This window comes from Muscardinus avellanarius (genome assembly GCF_963383645.1).
Source record: "Muscardinus avellanarius genome assembly, chromosome: 17".
Lineage (NCBI taxonomy): Eukaryota > Metazoa > Chordata > Mammalia > Rodentia > Gliridae > Muscardinus > Muscardinus avellanarius.
The window spans coordinates 40,315,681-40,339,213 of NC_137803.1; the positions used below are offsets into that span (position 1 = coordinate 40,315,681).

The 23,533-nt window shown below is 43.1% G+C and overlaps 1 protein-coding gene across 1 annotated transcript; it reads left to right on the forward strand.

Moving 5' to 3' along the window:
• Positions 1-258: 258 nt before the first annotated feature.
• INO80C (INO80 complex subunit C) lies at positions 259-23,291 on the forward strand (the record flags this gene model as incomplete). Its single annotated transcript, XM_080714432.1, has 5 exons — positions 259-414; positions 11,492-11,602; positions 12,785-12,896; positions 13,799-13,866; positions 23,154-23,291. The coding sequence occupies 5 exons, from the start codon at positions 259-261 to the stop codon at positions 23,283-23,285; spliced, it is 579 nt and encodes a 192-aa protein (XP_080570558.1). The 3' UTR covers positions 23,286-23,291.
• Positions 23,292-23,533: the final 242 nt, after the last annotated feature.

The window sequence follows — 23,533 nt, forward strand, 5'->3', positions numbered from 1 at the left end:
CATTAGGGATTTCCTGGCACAAACCCCCGGGGCCCAGACCCGTCAGAGGGCTGCAGTAGCAAGAGAGAGCACCGCCCAAATGACACCTTCCGGCCCGGATCAAACTCCGCCTTTTAGATTCGATTGAGGGAAGTCAGGAAGAGGCTTGAGACTCCAGGCCGGGGTTTTTAACGCATCAAGACGGAAGTAACTGAGCCGGAAGTTCCAGGGGCGGTTCTGGGAAAGTTTGGGGGGTGTAGAAAGAAGAGCCAGGATAGGATGGCGGCTCAGATTCCAATCGTGGCTACCACTTCCACCCCCGGAATAGCTCGAAACAGCAAGAAGAGACCTGCCAGCCCTTCCCACAACGGCAGCAGCGGAGGGGGATATGGCGCCAGTAAAAAAAAAAAGGTATCCACCTCTGGCTTTGCGCAGGTATGCTGCCGCCCTCCTAATGTGCGCGTGCGCGGTGGGGGCGGAGCGAGAGCGCAGGCGCCGGGCCGGAGGGCGGGGCGAGGGCGCTGGCGTAGGGCCCGAGGGCGGGACGAGGGCGCAGGCGCGGGCCGCAGGGCGGGGCGAGGGCGCTGGCTTAGGGCCCGAGGGCGGGACGAGGGCGCAGGCGCAGGCGCAGGCCGCAGGGCGGGGCGAGAGCGCAGGCGCGGGGCCTGAGGGGCGGGGCCAGGGCTCAGGCGAGGGCTTAGAGGGCTGGACGAGGGTGTGTGCCCGAGGTCTGTTTGGCGCTAGCGGGTCTGGTAGATGGTGGGCCCTGGTGGGTGAAATGAACTTTTAACCCCTTCGTTTGACACGTTTTGTTAGTCACCCACCTTGTATTGGAGAGCAGGAAGGAGAGGTGGGAAGTTATTGCTGGTTTAGTAGAAGGACCGTCCCTCCTTTTGAGAGGTCGCATTTAGAGTGAGGCCAGGACTTGTGTGTCCTTCAGAAGTTAGCGGGTTTCTCCTTCATCCTGCAGAAGTTCACTGGCTGATAAGGTCTTAGGTGGAGGAATACAGAGATGTATAGATTGTTGTGGTTTCCCCTATCCGTAGGAAAGTGCTTTGTTGACTTCGTGGGGTTGGTTCCCCCTCCACTCTTACCTCCTGAAGTTGTTAAGGGAATTCAGTGAGAGAGTGACTGTAAAACGCTGAGCACAGCATGTGGCAATCTAAGCTTTGAAAATTTAGCAAGGAGTTTTTAGCAGAGTTCCTTGAATGGATTAGTGTTTTCCTTGATCCTGCATTATATTCGCGTTAGTAAGAGCAAGGAAGAAGAGTTTGTGCTCCTAAGCTTATGGTGTAGCGTGTTTGCCCAGCGAGGGCCCTGGAGATGGTAAACTGCCCATTGCTTCTTACATTGGTAATTGGTAACGCTTCTCCCACCACTTTTTAGCTTTATTGGGGTAAGATTTGCATACAGTAAAGCACACATGGGATGACTTTTTAAGTATGTATACATCCATGCCACTGTCCAGATAAGATAGCATTTCTTATAGCTCCAGAAAATTCACCAGCCCCTTTTCTCAGTCACTTTTCTCTTCCCTCTCTACCCAGGTTACTACTATTTTGCAATCCCTCAGTGGATTAACTTTAACCATATATAAATGGAATCACATAGAACATACTTTTTTGTGTCCCTCTGGGTGCCTTTATGGAAGCATTGTTTTTGAGGGTCATTAAATACACCATTAAATATATATTATATATTGTATAACCATAACGATGGACATTTGAGCAGTTTACAGTTTTGGGCTTTTATGCAGAAGCTGTTATGAACACCCTCATACATGTCTTGTGTGGATTCATGCTTTCATTTCTCTTGCACAGTAGTAAAATTGCTGGGTCAGAAGACACATTTAACTAAGAAACTTAAAACAGTACTCCGCAAAGTAGTTGTGCAACTTTGCATTCAGCAAAGTATAAGAATTCCAGGTGTTTTATTTATTTATTTATTTATTTATTTATTTATTTATTTTGGTGATACTGGGGGTGGAACTCAGGGGCTTTCTACCTCTGGGCTATATTCCCAGAGCTATTTTATACTTTTATTTGGAAACAGGGTCTCACTAAGTTGCTGAGAGTCTCACTAAGTAGCTGAGGCTGACTGCAAACCTGTGCGATCCTCCTGTCTCAGCCTCCCCAGTGCAGGGATTACAAGCGTGTGCCACCACACCCGGCCCTATTTTTTATTCTTTATTTTGAAACAGGGTCTTAGTGAGTTGCAAAGGGCCTAAGTAGCTGAGGCTGTCCTTGAACTGCGATCCTCCTGCCTCAGCCTCCCAAATAACTGAGAAGCTAGTATTATAGGCATGCACCATGGTACCTGGCTCCTTATATAATCTGGGTTTTTTCTAGGGTAGGGGGTACTGGGTATTGAGCCTAGGGGCATTCTACCTCTGGGCTATAACCCCAGCCATTTTTCATTCTTTATTCTGTAACAGAGTCTCACTAAGTTGCCGAGACTGACTTTGTACCTGTGAGCCTCCTGTTTCAACTTTCCAAGTGCTGGGATTACTGGTGTGCACCACCACCACGCCTGCATTTCCATATGTGCTCTTGATTGGAGTCCTTTGTCAGATATACCATGAATATTGTTTTCTAGTATGCCCAGGATATGTTTAGATATTCACTTGTTCCAGGACCAAAGAATATAGCCAGTACATTTTGGGAGGAATGATTGTTTTGATCCCAAAGATAGCATTGATCAATTCACAGCAGAGCAAGCTTCAGAGAGTTGCCAAAATTCAAGATGCTGAAAGTTTCCAGTACCCCAAATGTGGCAGAAATAATCATTCTGGTGGCCTCAGGTCTCTCATTGAAGAGAGGGGCCACCCAGATATTCCCTGAGGACCTTTATTTAGCAGCAGCCTCAGAAGAAGCTGGAAAGAGCAGAGCAGGCTGTTTCCTAGCGTACTGTGTTCCTTTGCTTTTGCTTTCCTCTTCCAGGCTAGTGTTTAAAGAGGTGTAATGACCAGTTACCCCACTTTCACTTCTAGCATCTCATAGGGAAAGAAAAAAAAAATACTTGGCTCTGTCTCTGGAAAGAAGTTGAGATTTTTGTCCTGCTCTAGTTTCCTGATCCACGGCCACAGCCATTAGTGCAGTACTCCCTTGAGAACTACCTGAAATTTCTCTGAGGAGACCCTCATTTGTGTTCCTCGCTTAGCTCTTCTCTTCTGTTGTAGTTCAGTTTAGCAGTAAGAGTTTATGGTATTCTGCTTCTGTTATGTTGTAAGCAGTACACCTAAGACATTTTAAAGAATTAGAGCTTTATCCCATCCTCCCAAGAATCTCTCAGAAAGAGAGAATAACAGCTACACCCTGGTACATTGTGTTAGTTTTCTATTATTGCTATAAACACTGCCATAAACTTAGTGGCTTAAATAACACCCATTTGTTACTGAACCCAGGTTCTGAGGCTCATCTGATGGAAAACCAATGCCTGAGAGAGGAGTGTTAGGAGAAAAGAAGGGCTTTATTCAGTGGCTAAAGAATGGAGAGAGGGAGCCTGACTCACTCACAACAGCTTCTCAGTTCCAGAAGTTTGAAGGGTTGCAGGTATAGGATCAGAATAGTGAAAGAGAGGAATAAGATAATAAAAGGAATATTCAAGTCTTTCTGGAACTAGGTAGAGATCTTCCAGGAACATGGATTTCACCTCTCTACTCCTTTCCTGGTGTGCTGTTTCTGCTCACGGTGACTAGTAGTTCTTTAGCTTCAAAACACAGAGGGGGCCGGGCGTGGTGGCGCACGCTGCTTGTAATCCCCGCCCTTGGGAGGCAGAGACAGGAGGATCTCGCAGGTTCAAAGCCAGCCTCGCTGGCTTAAGAGACCCTGTTTCCACATAAAAATATAAAATAGGTCTGGGAGTGTAACCCAGAGGTAGAAGGGTTCCATGGAGGAAGTTGAGGCCAAGTTAACTCTATATAGTTTTAGACAAAAGATATCTAAAATGTTCAGCAGATCTACCTGCTGAGCTGAGTAGTATCTTACTCAAAAGTTGAGCAATAAGCAGAGTGTGGTGGCTCAAGTCTATAATCCCAGTACTTGGGAGGCTAAGATAAGAGGATTGCAGGTTTGTGGCCAGCCTCAGCAAGGAAGGGGAACTCAGCAACTTAGCAAAACCCTGTTTTAAAACAAAATATAAGGCCTGGGGGTGTCGTTTGGAGGGAGAATGCCTCTAAAAGAGACACAGTGTGAAGACAGAGATGCCAGTTCAGTCACCCACAGGACGTCTGTAGGCCCAAGTAAGAACAGTGTTTTCAGCAAAAGCTGATCCCTGAAGAGTAATGTAGGTAAGCCTTATCACTTTACTCCACATGTCAGAGGTGCTATCCACAGCAAAGCTAGTTGAAGATGTTAATAATGTATTGCCCAGCTTTGTGATCTCCAAATTAGTGATGCCTAAGTGAATTATGAACGAGATACAGGGTTTATTTAGGCTTTTCCTCAGTAACAACACATTTATTAGTTCACAGTCCAACAAGTCAGAAGTTCCTAGTATAACATGACTATCTGGGTGTGGTGATGTACCCTCATAATCCCAGTACTTGGGAGGTTAAGGCAGGAGTATCACAGGTTTGAGGCCAGCTTCAGAAACTTAGTGAGGCCCCCCCCACAACTTTATGAGACCCTGTTTCAGAATAAAATAGGGCTGGGGGTTTAGCTCAGAGGTAGAACACAGTGGGGTTAATCCCCAGCACCAAAACAACAACAAAAACAACATGACTAGGTTGGTTCTGCTTAGTGTTCACAAAGCTGAAATCAAAATGTTGTCTGGGTTAAATTAAGTTCTTGTCTGAAGGCTTTGGGAATGTAATTGTATTCAGCCTTGTTGAAATTGTTGGCAGAACTTTGGGGCTTAGGACTGTTTGTCCCTGGCTCCCTGCTGGCCGTCAGCCACTGCCCATATTCTGTGGCCATAGCCTCCTCCATCTCCCTGGTGGCTATGGGGAATTGCCCTTTTATCCCGGCCCTCTCAGGCTTCATATATCTCTGGCTTCTCTTATCTCTGGATTTATTTATTTTTTGGTACTGAGATTGAATCCGGGGGCATTCTACCATCATTCTACACCTCCATCCCTTTTTAAAAATTATTTTTAAAAATTTTGACTCAGGTTCTCATTAGGTTGATGAGACTCTCACTACTTGCTGAGGCTATCCTCAAACCTGTGATCCTCTTGTCTCAGCTTCCCAAGAACTGACTGAACTGTGGTTCAATGCAGTACCACACACACAGGGAGGGGAGGGAAGGAGGGAGGGCGGGCGGGCTGGGAGAAGAGAAGAGAGAAATGTGGAGAGGCAGAGAGTCTTGAAGTTGACTTTGAGTGGTGATGGGTTTGAATGGGAAAGGGGTTTCTGCTCAGAGCATTGCAAACTAAGTTTAGCTCTGGTTTCATCAGCCAGGGAGTGCTTTTTATTACATCTTTCTTTTCTTTCTCTCTCTTTCTTTCTTTCTTTCTTTCTTTCTTTCTTTCTTTCTTTCTTTCTTTCTTTCTTTTTTGGTGGAACTGGATACTTAATCCAGGGGCATTCTACCTTTGAGCTATATCCCCAGCCCTATTTTTTATTCTTTATTTTGAAATAGGATCTTACTAAGTTGTAGTGGTTCTCATGAAGTAGTTGAGGCTAACCACGAATCTTTAATCCTCCTGTCTCAGCCTCCCAAAGTACTGGGATTACAAGTATGTGCAACCAGGCCCAGCTGTCTTTTTTGAGTTAGAAGAGTTTTTATAGATTTTTTTAGCACCTGAGTTTCTCTACTTCAATAATTTGATCTCTTTGATTTCTTAAAAGTAAAATATGTAATACTTTCATGGGATTTAAAAATTTGCAAAGGACATAAGACATTTTTCGAGTGCTCTTAAAGATTGTTGACCCAGGCCTGTGGTGATGCAGGCCTGTAATCCCAGTACTTGGGAGGCTAAGACAGGAGGATGGCAGGTTTGAAGCCAGTCTCAGCAACGTAGCAAGACCCTGTTTCCAAATGAGCAAAACAGGGCAGGGGGTGTAGGTCAGAGGTAGAATACCCCTGAGTTCAATCTCCAGTACCTCAAACAACAACAATGACGACGACGACGACGACGATGACGATGTAGCTGGGCATAGTGGTGCCTGTCTGTAATCCCAGTACTTGAGAGGCTGAGACAGAAGAATCAAAGGTTCTAGGATAGCCTCAAAAATGTAGGGAGACTCTCAGCAACCTATGGAGACTCTAATTTAAAATAAAAAATGAAGAAAGGGCTGGGGGTGTAGCTCAAAGGTAGAATGTTCTTGGGTTCAATCACCAGTATCGCACACACACACACACAAAAATAATAATAATGTGGACTCTGCACAGCCTTCTTGGGTTTGAATCATGGTTCTACTGCTTCTTAGTTGTCTGATATTGGACAAGTTATTACTCTACTATGACCCTAGTCATCTTTGTGTGTGTGTGTATGGGAGGTGGTGGTACTGGGGATGGAATCCAGGGGCTTTCTACCTCCAGGCTACACTCCCAGACCTATTTTTTTATATTTTATTTGGAAACAGGGTCTCACTAAGCTGCTAAGAGCCTCACTAAATAGCTGAGGCTGGCTTTGAACCTGTGTGATCCTCCTGTTTCAGCTTCCCAAGTACTGGGATTACAAGCGTGTGCCACCACACCCAACTGACCCTAGTCTTTATCTGAGCTATACTTCCAGCCCTATTTTTTATTCTTTATCTTGAAACAGGGTCTCACTAAGTTGCAGAGGGCCTCACTAAATAGCTGAGGTGGTCTGTGAACCCGTGATCCTCCTGTCTCAGCCTCCCAAGTACTGAGATTACAAGTGTGTGCCACCACGCCCAGCTTGCATTTCTTGATATTACTCTTTACATTGACAGATGTGTTTAGATTTCTGGTTTGACCAAATTCATGGTTGTAGGGAAATGCTATTTGGGGATAATATGACTGGATCCATATAGGACAATTAAGGGTTTTCAAAATGCCTATTTTAGTTGTTTAGTTTTTCAGAAAAGTCAGCTGAGCATTACTTTAATAGACTTGATTTATGACAGCCAATAAGCAGTTACCAAAGCGTCTGAAGCTGAAAGGCAGCAGTTGCTTCTTTAGAAGGATATGCAGAGTGCGATGAGTAGGGTCCTGGAGATGGAGTCCTCTGTAACTGGAGGCAGCCACAAAATGCTAGACTGATTTGACTTACTCACCTAAAAAATAATCATTATGAGCCGGGCGTGGTGGTGTATGCTTGTATTCCCAGTACTTGGGAGGCTGAGACAGGAGGATTTGGGTTTCCAGCCAGCCTCAGCTATGTAGTGAGGCCCTCCTCAACTTAGTGAGACCCTGTTTCAAAATAAAAGAATAAAAAATAGGGATGGGGGTGTAGCTCAGAGGTAGATTGCCCTGGGTTCAATCCCTAGTACTGTAAAACAACAACAACATCATCATCATCATCATCATCATCATCATCAGTATGTCCCAACTTTTAAAAAAATTATGGTGATCTTAAGTCACGTTATTCTTTCTACTATAGGAGGATATGGTTTTCATATTGTATTGGTGTATAACATCATGTACCCTGTCTTTCACCAAACATTATTTTATGAACACTCCTGTGTTGATAGTCCTCTTAATTTGGCTTTAAAAGTCTAATGGACTTTTGTGATTAATTGACTTTGTTGTGTTTCAAAGAGTTAAGCACTCTCATTTGACGGACTTTACTGAATATTTAGGTTGCATTTTGCATTTTCACTGTTTAAGGAACTCTACAGTAGGCTTGCAGTTTTAGAGTCAACCTTTTTTATTTTGCTTTTTGTTTTTTGTTTTGGTACTGGGGTTCCTGGAAGCCCTTCTACCTCCGGGCTTCGCTCCCAGACCTATTTTTTATATTTTTATTTGGAAACAGGGTCTCCTAAACCAGCGCGGCTGGCTTCGAACCTGCGCGATCCTCCTGTCTCCGCCTCCCAAGCGCAGGGATTACAAGCGTGCGCCACCACGCCTGGCTAGAGTCAACCTTTTTTTAAAAAAAATCTAGAATACTATTATATAGAGTTGGTGTTTGATTTTTCAGTGATAAAAGACATTTGTCTTCTTTCTTTGTAACCACAGACAGAAGCCTCAAGTTACCCTGAGGTTTGTGAGTCAAGCAGGTGGTTGTCTGGAGTGACAAAGCCATTTATTTGGGCTCTGCAGTAGGGTAGAGCAGGGCTGAGACTTTGCTGACTCCAGTGTGTTAGGAACAAACATGTTCCTTGAGCAGCAGGCTTGGTTTCTCTTCCCTGAAACGCACCTCAGCTCTTCTAGTGCTGTAGCAGGACAGCCCTTAGCACTCCGCATTACTTCCTTTCCTTAGGACATTCATGTCCTTGGGGTGTGACATTTCATCTCATAAAGTCTTTTAATGTTAAAAGTGCTTTCATAATACAGAGACTATCTGTCATTTTGAACTTTACTGATTTGTATCTGAGACCCATAAACTTGCTCTCCCCTTTGACTTAGGCCTGTCCCAAAGCCAGGTGTGGTGGCACATGCTTGTAATCCCAGCATTCGGGAGGCTGAGACAGCAGGATCCAGGTTTGTGGACAGCTTCAGCTACTTAGTGAGACCCTTTGCAACTCAGTGAGACCCTGTTTCAAAATAAAGAATAAAAAAATAGGACTGGGGATGTAGCTCGGAGGTAGAATGCCCCTGTACCAGAACCGCAAAAATAAATAAATAAATAAATAAATAAATAAATAAATAAATAAATACCTCTCCCTTCTCCTTTCTGTTGTTAGCAGACACAACAGTCTGAGTTTGGCTGAAGCCCAGGGGGGCGAGGAGCAGTGAGGCTGGCGTATCATGGGGGTGGGAGTGGGATTGAAGAGAAAACCATTCTGGGCCTCACGTAGAGGCATACCTTGTTAGAGAGGCAGGGGAGCCTTCCACTGTTTCAGAGACAAGAGTTGCTTTGAACAGTGCGGCTCAGTCGTGTCTGGGTAGCTTCCTTTCTCTGTCTCTTCTTCAGGTGCTTTAGCACCTTGTTTAGCTTGCTGCCTGGACTGCCTGTCTTCATGCCAGTGAGGTGCCAAAAGGCCCCAGTCAGGATTCCTGCGTTCCTCCCCTGCACTGGGTACTCAGCACCTTTGAGCTTCTCTGCTGGGCATCATGGAAGAGGAATAAACAGGGAGAAATGCAATCCTGGAGTGTTTTGGAATGGAAGAAAAAGCTAACTGCTCCCTGTGGCTGGAGTCCTGTGAGCAGGGCATGCTTAGTGGGTGGTTTTATAATCACTGTTGGAGGCCTGGGGGCCTGGATTTTTTTCCTTGTCTTTTAGAATTTCCTCTGAGCTTCTTTAGCAGTTCAATTTGTTTTCCTCTCCCAAATGGAAACAGTATCAGTAGTCATATGCTTTATGGAAAACTAAATAAAGCTGAAACTTGAAGTATGTCTGGCCCCAGGAAATCTTTTTCATATTCTGCCTGTTTTCCCTGGACTAGATCCTGAGTTGTCCCTAGCTGTCTTGGGTCTTCTCTTCCTTGGCATTGCTTTCTCTCTCTGCTTTTCTTAAACTGAGGCCTGGGTTCCTGACAGGCTGGGGTGCTGGCCTGTGTCTTGCAGGCAGTCTGACTGGGCGCCCTTAGGAACTGTTAGACTCCCTGGAATAAAGGCCTCTCTCTTTCTGACACTGGTAGGTTTCCTCAGACCTATACCCTTCATGCCCCTTCCCGTCAGTGGCCCAGGCTTTCTGTTTTGTTCCCAACCACTGCCTCTTAAAAGAGCATTTTCAAAAACTAAAGGTTTTACATGACAGATAAGACTGTAGATAGGCGAGGGAGGGGCCATCTAGACAGGAGGTGGCTTAAACAGAGAACAGGAGCACTGGTTCCAGACTCCTGGGTGGGAGCCTTGGCCCACGCAGAAACCCTGGAGAGGAGTCTGAGAAGGTGATGGAGGAGAAACCATTAAGGGAACCATTGCGACAGAGTGAATGCTCCTTGTCTTCTCCACTCCCCTGCCCCTCACAGGTCCCATGGGTGGCAGGGAAGCACTTCAAACGTGTACTTACCCAAGAACACAACCACTCCACCCCTAGGTGTTTACCCAAGAGAAATGAAAATGTCACAGCAGCTTTATTTATAGTAGCTGAACACTGAAAATAAACCAAATGTTCACATCAACAGGAAAATGGATAAACAGATTTTGGCACATCCATACAGTGCAATTCTTCTCTGCTAGGCAAATACACTGAAGCAAACTACTGATCCATAAGACAGCATGGAAATGTCTCAGAAACCTTATGCTGAGCTAAAGAAGCTGTATACAAGTGTGTGCACTGTTGGATTCCACTTATATGAGGCTCTAGAATGGGTCAGAGTAATGTAGTAGATGTTAGAGCAGTAGTGGCCCCTGGGGCTGGACCAGGAAGGGCATGGGAGAACTCTGTGGGATGAAGGAAGAGCTCTATATTTTGATAGGGATTTGGATTGCACTAGGATAAACATTTGGAAAATTTATGCAATTTACACCAAAGATCTGTGCATTTCACTTATGGAAATTGCTTCTCAGTTCTTAAAAGTTTACTGTAAGCCGGGCGTGGTGGCGCACGCTTGTAATCCCTGCGCTTGGGAGGCTGAGACAGGAGGATCGCACAGGTTCGAAGCCAGCCTCAGCTACTTAGTGAGGCTTTCAGCAACTTAGTGAGACCCTGTTTCCAAATAATATATAAAAAAAAAAGGTCTGGGAGTGTAGCCCGGAGGTAGAAAGCCTCTGGGTTCCACCCCCAGTACCACCAAAAAAAATAAAATAAAATAAAAAAAGTTTACTGTAGTCTGGGAAGATTCAAACTTGTGTTTCAAAGCAGAAATGATTTCTTATTTTGGCTTGTTTCTTCTTCATGGTTGTTAAAGGTTGTTTTTTGTTTTGTTTTAAAGCATATTAGCCTGCTTATCGGGGTACTCTGACTGCAGCCAGCTGACCTGTGGCCCTCCAGCTCCTTTCTGATTTCTCTCCTCAGAATGCCCATGTCCTTTTGTGCCCCTTTTGCATACTGTCTTCAGCCTGCGTTCTCTGGCTGACCAAACTCTTAAGAGGCCACTTTTTTGGCTTTTTATTTCAAGACACAGCAGGAAGGATCAGCAGCAGTAGGGACTATATGGTGTCATAGAGACGGTGGGATCTTTGGAATTGACCTGACCTGGGTTTGAATCCAAAGGTTGAGTATTGTATGGCCTTGAGCTCATCCCTCTGAGCCTCTGTTTTCTTGTGTGTAACATGGGAATAGTAGCACCTCCTTTGTAGTCATTAGAATTAAATGAGCCAGCACAGGTATGACAGCCATCCTGAAGCTGGCCCAAAGGGGAGCCAAAGAGCATGGCAGCCAGCGGGGTCCAGTGTCTCCCGTGGCCTCTGCACAGCAGGGTGGGGGCCTCCTCTAGGGCAGGCCACCCCTGGAGCTCCAGGCACACTGTCTGTCCTTTTATGTTCTGTTTTATTGAGCACAGAAGTGCGGAACCCAGCAAGAACAAACGAATCTCAAACTATTCTGTGTTTTAAGGGTGTTGGCATGGAAGCCATGAGTGAGAATAAAATGGTGCCATCTGAGTTTAGCACAGCACCCATGGAAAAGGCTGCCAAACCTTTGCCGTTTAAGGATCCCAACTTTGTGGTAAGCATGCAAGGTATTATTATTATTATTATTATTATTATTATTATTATTTTGCGGGTTTGGGGATGTAATCCAGGGGCATTCGACTTCCGAGCTATATCCCCGGCCCTATTTTTTATTCTTTATTTTGAAACAGGGTCTCACTAAGTTGGAGAGGGCCTCACTAAGTAGCAGCTGAGGCTGTCTGCGAACCGCGATCCTCCAGTCTCAGCCTCCCAAATGCTGGGATTACAAGCGTGCGCCACCACGCCCGGCTCAAGCATACAAGGCATCATACAAGTAAAACCCAAGCAACCACCCCTCGGCCTCGGATCATGCTGGGCCTGCACCTGCAGTGGCTCTGGTGCCCCTCTCCCTCGCTTAATCCACACCACCACCACCTCCCCATGGGGGGGGCAGGAGGAGAAGGCCTCGCCCCTACTGATCCTAATACTTCAGATCTCAAGGACTTTGACATCCTTGATGGAGTCTACTAAGGGATAGTATTTTGAGGGTGGGTCACCTCTATGATGATTATTCCCCTTCCTTTTTTATGACATAAAAGAGTGCCCTTCTAAGCTTTCATTCTTGGGGGACATAATACATTACAGTGATTCAAATTAGAACATTAAAAGTTTATTTTTTATGAATGGGTTTGAGATCTAATGTTACCAGTGTCACAAATATTTTGGTAGGGTTTTTAATTTTCATTTTACTTTGCAATCTTCATAGTACATAAATAAGTAAGTAGAGATTTTCAGAAGGCTTGGCATGCTACTAATGAGGCTTATTCAAATTTTCCAATCCCACTAGTAGTTTGGAAGGCAGAAGAGAGTTTAAAGATGCAATCATGAGGTTAAATCTAACTTTGTAGTAAATTTGTTTTAAAGTGACGAGGTCATGAGTGAATTCTACAAAGTTAGATCCAACAAAAGATTTGATTTGCTATGTGTATGTTAAAAAATAGCCTTTTATTTCTCTTCTATCACTAGCTAACTCATGGGTTTTGACAGTCATAAATGTTTTTTTTAAAACAAAGATTGAAGTATACAATGAAATGCTTTTTAAAAAGGTCTCAAGGGTACCAGTGGTTGCTGATAGAATGAACAATACATATCAGTTATGGTTAAGCATAAATGTCAGTTTTTCAAATGGTAGTCTCCATTGATTTTTATTTCTTCTAATCCATGCTTTTAATTTGAGCACTCTGGCCATGGTGGTGCAGTCGCTGGCAAGAAGAACAGAACCTGGAAGAACCTGAAACAAATTCTCGCTGCTGAAAGGGCATTGCCATGGCAACTGGACGACCCTAACTGTGAGCTGTCTAGAGCCTTCCATGTGTCTGTAATGCTCAGACTAGGGACTTCCTTAGAGCAAACATACCTTATTTAATTGTGTTTGTGTTATTGTAGGAAGTAATTTTTAGCTTAAGAATTTGATAGTGGCCTCAATCTGGGGATATTATGTCTATATTTCTTCTTAACTGTATCTGTGTTGAATCTGCTTTTTTGTTGTCATGGGTCTATGGTTTTAGTGTCAAAGTTAACGTTTCAGTCTGAATAAATAGGTTCCATTATGATAATATTGATGTTTCTATTAGACACACTTGTTATTCAAAAGTGTATTCTTAAATATGTTTCCTAGAACAGGGTAGCCTACATACAGTGCTAGAAGTAGGAAGGTTCCAACAGCTAGCTTAAAGCCCATTTCTTTTGCTTTCTGAGCCAGCATCTTTTGAGAGTAAATACTTTCTGCTGCAGTATATCCAACAGAACACTATTTGTGTTCTGTTCAACTTCATTGGAAAACACAGGTTTAAAGATCTCTCTACCTCCTGACTTGCTGTACATCTTTCATGAGGGTGACTCAGGCGGGTGACAAAGAAACTAGTCAGTCATCTGGGTGGGGACATGCAGGAGTCCGGGTGCCAGATCCAGTTAGTGGGCTGTTTGGCACTTCATTAGCATCAGCGCATGGAGCCGGAGACTGTGAAAGTGGCTTGTGGGCAGAAGACTTTCCAGCGGTCCTGCTGAAATCAAGTCCCTGGTGACAGGGCGGGGCTAGGCCTGGAACCTGTGCTTGGTCTATGACATACTGCACTATTTTTAAGACTCCCCCTTTACTTCTCTGGTTATTTCCCAGGGATTTTGGGGGGTGGGGAAGAAGGAACTAGAATATTTTATATACAGTTAGTCATCATTTTCTTTTTTTTTCTAGACTTCAGTATTGATGCTCCTCCATCCTTTAAACCAGCTAAAAAATATTCTGATGTTTCAGGCCTTCTTGTGAGTATAATTAACATCCCTATATGTTAAAATAGTGAAAAGATTTCACAGTAATGCCTGTCTAGACAGTGTTCAGTACCCACTGCCGATGGTCCTGCCCCAACCCCATGTGCTATGAATTAGTAATAGGCTTGTGTAAGGCATCATGCTGCAGCCCGGGGCAGCTCTGTGGGCAGCTGGAGGGAGGATATCCAGAAAGCAGGAGACACAAGCTTCACCTCTTTTTCCTCTGCTAGTTAACTATATGAAATACCATGAAACAAGCAACTCTTTTTTTACTACTTAAGTTTAAGAAAATGTGTAATGTAGATGACTGATAGTATTTTAAAAATATATTTAGGGCTGGGGATATATATATCAGTGGTAGAATGCTTGCCTTAGCATATTTGAGACCCTGGGTTCGATTCCTAGCACTGAAGAAAAAAAAAAAAGATTAAAAAAATATCTGCCTAGAGGCACTGGGATAAAGGTACTGACTTTCAAACTTATTTTAAAGCACCAGACCCCTTTTTCCAAATGAAATATTTTACAGAATTCACATATCTAAAAGGGCTAGAGCCTCTCCTAGCCACTGATGGTCCCATGTGTATCTGATACCAAATCGTCCCCATGCCCTCAAGTGTTTTGGGAGGAATACAGATTGGGAGCCATTTGTAGAGCTGAAAAAGTAGGAATTGGACAAGTTTCTGAAGCTCAGGAACCAAAAAGAACCCATTTCCACACTTGCAGAATGTACAGTGAGTGCAGATCCTGTAGGGATATTTTCTGTTCACCTTTTTGATTCTTTTTTCATCTCTGTGAATTTGGAAAATGGGCTTTTCCACATACTCTAGAAACAAAACATGCCACCAGTAGTGATATAGTATTATTAATTAAATTCCAGAGTTTATTTGTGTTTCCTTAGTTTTTACCTATGATGTTCTCTGTTCTAGAATCCCACCCGGGACTTGGTGTCACATTTAGTTGTCATATCTCCTTGGGCTCCTATTGGCTGTGACATTCTCTCAAGATTCTCGTGTTTTTGATGACCTTGTCACTTGTAAGGAGTGCTGGTCAGGTATTCTGTAGAGTGCTCTACCATTGAAATTTGTCTATTTTTTTCTTATAGTAAGACTGAGTTAAGCTGAGCGTGGTGGTGCACACTTGTAATCCCAGTACTTGGGAGGCTGAGACAGGAGGATCACGTAGATTCAAAGCCAGCCTCTGCTACTTAGTGAGACCCTATTTCCAAATAAAATATAATATATATATAAATAAAATATAAATATAATATAGGAGTAACACAGTAACACACACACACACACACACACACACACACACACACACACACACACACAGACTGAGTTAAAGCCAGGCGTGGTGGCACATGCTTGTAATCCCAGCATTCGGAAGGGTGAGACAGAAGGATCGCGGCCAGTCTCAGCTACTTAGCGAGGTCCTTTGCAACTCATTGAGACCCTGTTTCAAAATAAAAAAAAAAGATAGGGTTGGGGGTATAGCTCAGAGTTCATAGAATGCCCCTGGGTTCCATCCCCAGTACCACACACACACACACACACGAAGACTGAGTTAACTGAACATTTAAAAATTCTGTTTTTCTTACTTAAGCCTCTTCTTAAAACTTTTGAATGGTGGTTCTCTTATTGCCAAGGTGTGTGTGTGTGTGTGTGTGTGTGTGTGTGTGTGTGTGTTACTGGGGATTGTACCCAGAGGCGTTCTACCTTTGAGCTAGATTTTATTTCTACCCTCAGCTACCCCCAGCTCAATTTTATTTCTTATTTGGAAACAGTCTTGCTAGGTTGATGAGGGTCTTACTTCTTGTTAGGGCTGTCCTCAAACCTGTGATCCTCCTGTCTCAGCCTCCCAAGTACTGGAATTATTAGCATGCACCATCATGCTAAACTTCCAATATATATTTTAAAATAATTTGAGTCTATTTTCAAATATTATGCTATCTTACGTATAGTGTGAGGATCTTATAATTGTATATTTCCAGTTATAATTTTTCATTCTCTTGTCATATAGTTTACTTTTTCGTATGCCATAAGCACAAAATATATTTTTATTCATTTTTATTTTAGTCAGTTATCTCTTAGAGAAATATAAATAATGGAAAAATGAATTTTCCTTTCCCTTCTTTTATTCTGTTTCCAGCTTTTTCTATTTTATTGGGATAAATGCAATCTTGTTTCAATCTGATATCATATTCTTTCTACCAGAATAACTTCTTTTAGCATTTCTATAAAGTAGAGCTACCAACAATGAATCCCTCATTTTTTGTTTAGATGAAAAAGCTTTTATTTCTCCATCATCATTGAATGATATTTTCAATGGGTGCTGAAGTCTGGGTTGACAATTTTTTCCCCCATCACTTTATAGATGTCAGTTTCTAAATGTTACTCGTTTGCTTCCATGGTTTCTGGTGAAATCTGATATAATTCTTACCTTTGTTCCTCTCAACTGAATATTTTTTACTTGTCTGCCTTTAAGATTTCTCTTTTGTTTTTTAGCAGTTTGAATATGACATGTCTGGATATTTTTGTTGTTGTTGTTGTTGTTGTTGTTGTTGTTGTTGTTGTTATCTATCCTGCTTGATGTTCTTGGATTTTTTTGGATTTGTGGTTTGGAATATGTCATAAATTTTGGAAACTAATTATATCCTCAGTATTTCTTTTGCCTTACTTATCTTCTGAGATTCAGATTGTGTGCATGTTATACCATTTGATAGTGTGTCACAACTCTTGGATACTCTATTCTGTTTCCTTTTAACTTTTTATTTCTTTTTATTTTATTTTTTCCTTTGGTACTGGGATTGAACCCAGGGGAATTATAGCCTTTTTATTTTTTATTTTGAAACAGAGTTTTACCTGGTTCCTGAGAGTCTGCTAAGTTGCTGAGACTGGTCTCATACCTATTATGCTCCTGTCTTAGCCTCCCAAGTGTGCTACCACACCTGGCAATTTTTTAGTGGTTCAGTTTGAGTGATTTCTATTGATGTGACTTCAATTTCTTTTCTCATTGTACTGAATATTCCAATCATCTCCTTAGAGGCATTCTTCATCTCTGTTACTGTGTTTTTAACTTCATCTTTTCCATTTGGGTCTGTGTCTCTGGTAAAATACTTCTAGCCTTATATGTTATTGTTGTAGGGAGCATAACTGTCCACAGCCAATTATTAGTCCGTCAAGCCACACTTTATTACAGGGTCGAACCTGGACCCAAGCACCTCTGGCACAGCAGAAATGGCATGGGCCCAGAGCTCCGCTCAGGGCCAAATTTATACCATTTATGTTAAACTGCAAGTCACTGTTTTACATCATTGATGACGTTCTTTAAATTTCCCACTCTACATTTCCCGCTTTACAATTCCCGCGTAACTTGTACGAACATTTTTTTTTTTTTTTGGTGGTACTGGGGTTCCTGGAAGCCCTTCTACCTCCGGGCTACACTCCCAGACCTATTTTTACATTTTTATTTGGAAACAGGGTCTCCTAAGTCAGCGCGTGTGGCTGGCTTCGATCCTCCTGTCTCTGCCTCCCAAGCGTGGGGATTACAAGCGTACGCCACCATGTCCAACTGTACAAACATATTTATAAGATAACGGGGGTAGGGGCAGAGGGTCTCTTATCTAGGTTTACAGCCCTGATAAGGGCGGATGCTCTTAGCCAGGGCAGATACCCTATACTTTTAGCTTTTCTAGGAATTTGCCCATTAATATTGGCCATTTGAGCTTGCTTGTAATTAACACCCAATACTATTGAACTATTGGCACACAATACTACTGATCATAATACTATTGAATATTATTACTTAATAATATTACTGTCATAATTATTAATCTTATTTTAGTCACAGCAAACTTATAAAACTTAAACCAATTCCTAAGGCATCTAACTTCAAATAAGGCATAGGCAGGGGCTTCTTATCTAAGACCCATAGGCGGGCTAGGCCTGGGCAGTTGCTTTTGGGTGTTTCCTGTTAAGCTGCTCTTTGCCTGTCATTTTAAAACTTTTAAACAAAACTTATAAATGTAGATCTATATATGTGACATTAAGAACTTATTACTTAACTAGTTATTAACTAAATTAATTATCTATCATTGATTATCAACTAATATTAAAACGGCACACAATACTGCACTCATGAATTTAAAGACACACTATAACAGTTATCTTTCCTTTTTTAATTAATTAAGTAACTTATTTATATTTTGTGACACTGGGGATTGAATCCAGGGTCATTCTACCTCTGAGCTACATCCTCAATCCTTTTTATTTTTTGTTTTCAGTATCTCCTTAGATTTCTGAGACTGGTTTTTGGACTTGTGATCTTCTTGTCTAAGCCTCCCAAATACTGGGAATACAGGCAGTTTACCACCACAGCCAGCTATTGTTTCCCTTTAACTTCTTTAACATATTTTGGGTATAAAATGTCCCCTAGAGAGGCTCACATGTCAGACAAAAGAGCCAGGTTTGGACAGAAGGGATAGCTGGAGAGGTAGCTCACTGGGAACATGGCCTTGGGGGCTCTGTCGGTCCTTGGCCCCTCCCCCCATCCCCCTTTTTTCTGGGCTCCAATGTAAGAGCAGATTTTCCTCTTTCACCATGCCCTGTAGTGCTGCCTCTGTGGTTCCTGCCTTGGAGTCTACTAATCAACTGGCCTTGAAAACCACATGCCTCAGCCAGTTATGGTGGCACACGCTTGTAATCCCAGCATTTGGGAGGCTGAGACAGGAAGATCACGGTTCATGGACAGCCTCAGCTACTTAGTGAGGCTCTCTTCAACTTAGTGAGACCCTGTTTCAAATAAAGAATAAAAAATAGAGCAGGGGATGTAGCTCGGAGGTTAAATGCTTCTGGGTTCCATCCCCAGACCTGCAAAAATAAAAATAAATAAAAATAAATAAAACCACGTGCCTCAAATAAAACTTTCTTTCTCTAAATTGTGTTTGTCAAGTATTTTGATGACAGTGATGAAAAGGCCGACTAACACAATTTTAGTTCTTTTAAATTTCCTGTCTGGTGACTTCAAAATCTATGTCTTATCCAGGTCTGATTTCCTTGTCTTTTAAGACTAGTCTCGTTCGTGTGTGTGTGTGTGTGTGTGTGTGTGTGTGTGTATGTGTTACCTTGACTAGCCTTATAAACTTTAAAGCAGCTGTCATAAATGTATAATATATTTCTTGAACACATTTATAATAGTTGTTTAAAGTACTCCTTTACTGTATTCGGTTCATCTTAGCCAGTTTCTATTGACTGCTTTTAAGTTTGTGTCACATTTTCTTGTGTCTTAACATATCTGCTAGGCCTTTATTTGTGTGTGTAGCAGACATTGTGGGTGACACACTATAGAAACACTGTACTCTGTTACTTTTTTTTAATGAATACTAGTTATTTTCTACCATGTAGGTAGGTTAATTATTGACTGCTCATTTTGAATAAATGCAGGCGTAGTTTTACCTAGTTTTGTTAGGACAGGTCTATGGAAAGCCCAAGGTGTTTTCCAAGCTCCTTTAACTAAGTTGCATTTAAACTCTAAACTCTTTATATTCTCTGCCAATCGTACTGAGGTTCCGTGTTGGGCTTTGTTTTGTGGGACTAAAACAGGCTTTATTAAAAGGCATGATTTTTATTCTTAAATTGCAGCCTTTTCTGGTGTCTTATCTGAATACCCGGAACATTATAGAGATCTCTGTGCTCTGCTGGGCTGGAATCCCAGTGACTTCAACACTACTTTGCCTTCCAGGTTCCTGTTCCTCTTTTAACCACGGTACAAGATTTATGCAGAATGAGAGCCATTTTGAGAAATGCTCTTCCAGGCCTCTTTATGCCATCGGCAAAGGATTTACTATGTTGTACATTACCTAAAACCTCTTGCCTCACTGCATGAAAGAATTAAGAAATTCTGAAGCTGAGCATGGTGACGCATGCTTGTAATCCCAGCATTCGGGAGGCTGAGACTGGAGCATCATGGTTCACAGACAGCCTCAGCTACTTAGTGAGGCCCTCCATGACTCAGTGAGAACATGTTTCAAAATAAAGAATAAAAAAAAAAAAATAGGGCAGGGAGTGTAGCTTGGAGGTCAAATGCCCCTGGGTTCCATCCCCAGACCCACCAAAAAAAAAAAAAAAAAAAAAAAAGAAAGAAATTTTATTAGGAAATGTTGGAAACAACAGAAAGATCTATCACCAGGGATATTTTCATATTATTCTGTGAGCTTGAAACATATCTAACAATATGGAAAAAGTTCCAAGATATATTGTTGACTAAAAGATGTAAACTATATAAACAGTATGGCCCAATTACATAAAATTCAAAACACACTGTAAAACATATTGGTTAACTTCTCTGGTGTGTTTATACATGTAAGAATATAAATAAACTCTGGAAGGGTGTGCACCTAGCAGTGGTTTTCTGAGGGGAGGGCAAGGACTTTTGGGTGGAAGATGGTGGTAAGACTTTAGTCTTGTGTGTGTGTGTGTGTGTGTGTGTGTGTGTGTGTGTGTGTATGTGTGTGTTTTTTTTGTTTTGTTTTTTTGCGGTACCGGGGATAGAAGCCAGGGGCATTGTACCTTCAACCTACACCCCCGGCCCTATTTTTTATTGTTTATTTTTATTATTTTTAATTAATTAATTAATTTATTTATTTATTTATTTTGTGGTACTGGGGTTCCTGGAAGCCCTTCTACCTCCGGGCTATACTCCCAGACCTATTTTTGATACTTTTTATTTGGAAACAGGGTCTCTTAAGCCAGTGCGTCTGGCTTCGAATCAGCGCGATCCTCCTGTCTCTGCCTCCCAAGTGTGTTTATTGTTTATTTTGAAACAGGGTCTCACGAGTTGTGAAGGGTCTTGCTAAGTAGGTGAGGCTGTCCACAAACTGCGGTCTGGTCTCTGCCTCCCAATGATGGGATTACAAGCGTGCACCACCACACCCGGCATGTGTTTTTTTTTTTTTTTTCTTAAGGAGAACATTTAGTCTTATTCATATTGTTTTCTTTTTTTTTTTTTTTAAGAAGAACTTAAAGTTAAGTAATTAAAACTAAAGCCCAGCTCATGTTGCACTGACACACCTGTCCCCAGCCAGCTGTGTGACCTTTTCTCCTGTGTTCGGGCATGGCAGGAGGCATGAGAGGTCACACGTGTGTAGCCCTCATTACAGAGCTTTGGAAAATATGGCTCTAGGTGAGACGGGGAGCTGTGAACCCTGCCTGCCACCCTCTTCTGCCTGGGGATTAGAGTTGTTCACCATTTGCTTCCCTGTAGGAAGGAAGGGCCTGTTTGCTTTCTCCAGGCTTGAGGGACAGAATACAGAGGAGGGTGGACTGGAGAGATGAAGTCTTCCCTTGTTCCACTCCGGGGCATCACTTGGCATCCTCCCTCTGCCCAGCATGCAGGACGCTCAGGTCTGGTCTGTTCAGTTTTTGTTGGTGCTGCAGGGTCTCTGTCTTCAGCACTGTTTCGTGGTCTTCTTGGCAGTGAGATCTGAACTTGGGTGGTCTGGTGCAGCACAGTTTGGTGGTGGGGATGAGGCAGCCACCAGCAGAGCCAGGCCGAGGCCAGCTCAGCTACGTAGGCCAGGTGATCCAAGCCAGGCATGTGCTCGGAACTTGAGGGCAGCCGCCCTCTGCCAGGCAGGTAATCTGACCGCCTCGCCGCCACTGTCCTCAAAGGAGCCGCGCCACTGTTTCCTAATTAAGCTTTCCCATATATTACTGTCATTACAGGAAATGTGATGCAGAAAGCTAACATCTAGATCAAGCCAGAGGATCAAAATTTTGTTTTATATAGAGATATAATTAATCTTAGCTCTTTAGGAATAAGTCCCATTTTCCTGACACACGCAGCTACATACTTTAGGGAGGACTGAGACTTTTGAGAGCATGAGAATCCTGTGAGTCAGTTCCCTTCGGCCCGCTGGGCCTCATCAAACCACAGTGGGGGGAGTCTAGGTCCACATACAGGACAACAGCAGAGCAGATGGTCCACACTTAAGGAATTGGACATTAACTGTCTAGACTTTAATGCCATCTTTTATTTCTTTAAAGGAGCTTAAAAATTATTCACCCACAGATTTTCTATTTCAAATCTACAAAAGCCATGTGTTTTTAGGTACCTATAATAAGTACTATTTTCTCTGCTTTGCTCAGGGGAAAAACAGAAACCAAAAGAGAAATTTTGATATGTCTGGCAAACAAGTTTTCTCTTCTGTGATGGCCCTGATGTCTGTTCACTTGATTTTTCATTCATTCTTTCATTCACCAGTCATTCATTGTGTAAACACTGAGCAGTGCCTCCCTGTGTACTCTGCATGTATGACGAGATGGCCTACAAAATCAGCACAGTCCTCCCTCTTGAGCCCACAGTCTAGACCTTAATCATAGGGTCCTATGGATTCTAAGCTTCAGAGCCACAGAGACGTGCATCGCACAGGAGAGCTCTGTGGCGGGTTGGTAGTCCTGACCTCCTGAGGGTGTGGCTTTGAGCTGAGTCCTGAAGGATGAGCACATTTTTACTAAACAAAGTTAGCCAGGCAGGGTTGGGGCCCCTGCCAAGGAAAGAGTGAGTGGGCATGGCAGGAAGGAGAGACTTAAAGGTCAGTGTAGTTAGAACCGGGGAGTAGGGACTTGTGGCTGCAGAGGAAGGAGGCCCGGGGCCTAAGGAGCCATGCCGAGGACTTGGGCTTTTGTCCTAAGAACAGAGAGGAGCCATTTTAAGAGTTTTTGGTTTTGTTTTGCTGAGGAATGACGGGATCAGAATTGCTAGTTGCAGAGGTAACAATGGCTAGAGTAGTAGGGTGCCCTCCCCTCAGGTGGAGGGTGTGGGTGGCCGGCACAGGGCTGCCCAGTAGCTCAGGGAGCCCCGGAAGTTGTGTAAGAGGTGGAGCCAGCCAGAAGTGTGTGGATGTAGACGTGGCGGAGCAGGCAGAGGTGTGGCCCAGCCTGCACCAGGGCAGCGCCTGCCTCAAGGCACACCGACCAGGAGCAGTGACTGGCATGACCTGTTGCTTGGAGCCCCTGAGGTGCCCGCAAGAAGGGCCCTACCCGAGAGTCTGATATGGTTATTCGTCTTCCTTCAGTCTGTACCCTGAAAGTGTTTCTCAAGTCTGGGAAGATTAATGAGCCTTTGCCAAAGTGAGCAATATAGTGTCCGTGGTGACAGTAAAACATAATGAAGATATATTTCACTTTCAGTAAAACAGAAAAAAACAATTTAAATTTGTACTTGAACTTAAAACATCACCACCAACAACTCTGTGTCTCTCCCTGTGCCCATTTCCCACCCAGGCCAACTACACAGACCCCCAGAGCAAGCTGCGGTTCAGCACCATTGAAGAGTTCTCCTATATTCGGAGGCTGCCATCCGATGTCATCACCGGCTACCTGGCCCTCAGGAAGGCCACCAGCATTGTTCCCTGAGCCTGGGAAGAGGAGACGAAGCAGAAACCGTCTCAAGATAGATGTTGGACTCTTGATTTTTGTTTCATGGAAACAAACTTATTCTGCTGTCAGTTTGAAAATGTCAGTGCTGTGCCTTGGAAAGAAAGTTTGGCTTTAATTTAAGCTGTTTTTTTTTTTTTTCTACGTTTTCCCTCCAAGTGTGATATTTCCTGTTGAATTAAATTATTCTTCAGTTGTTGCCTCAAGTAAAATTATTTGACAAGAAA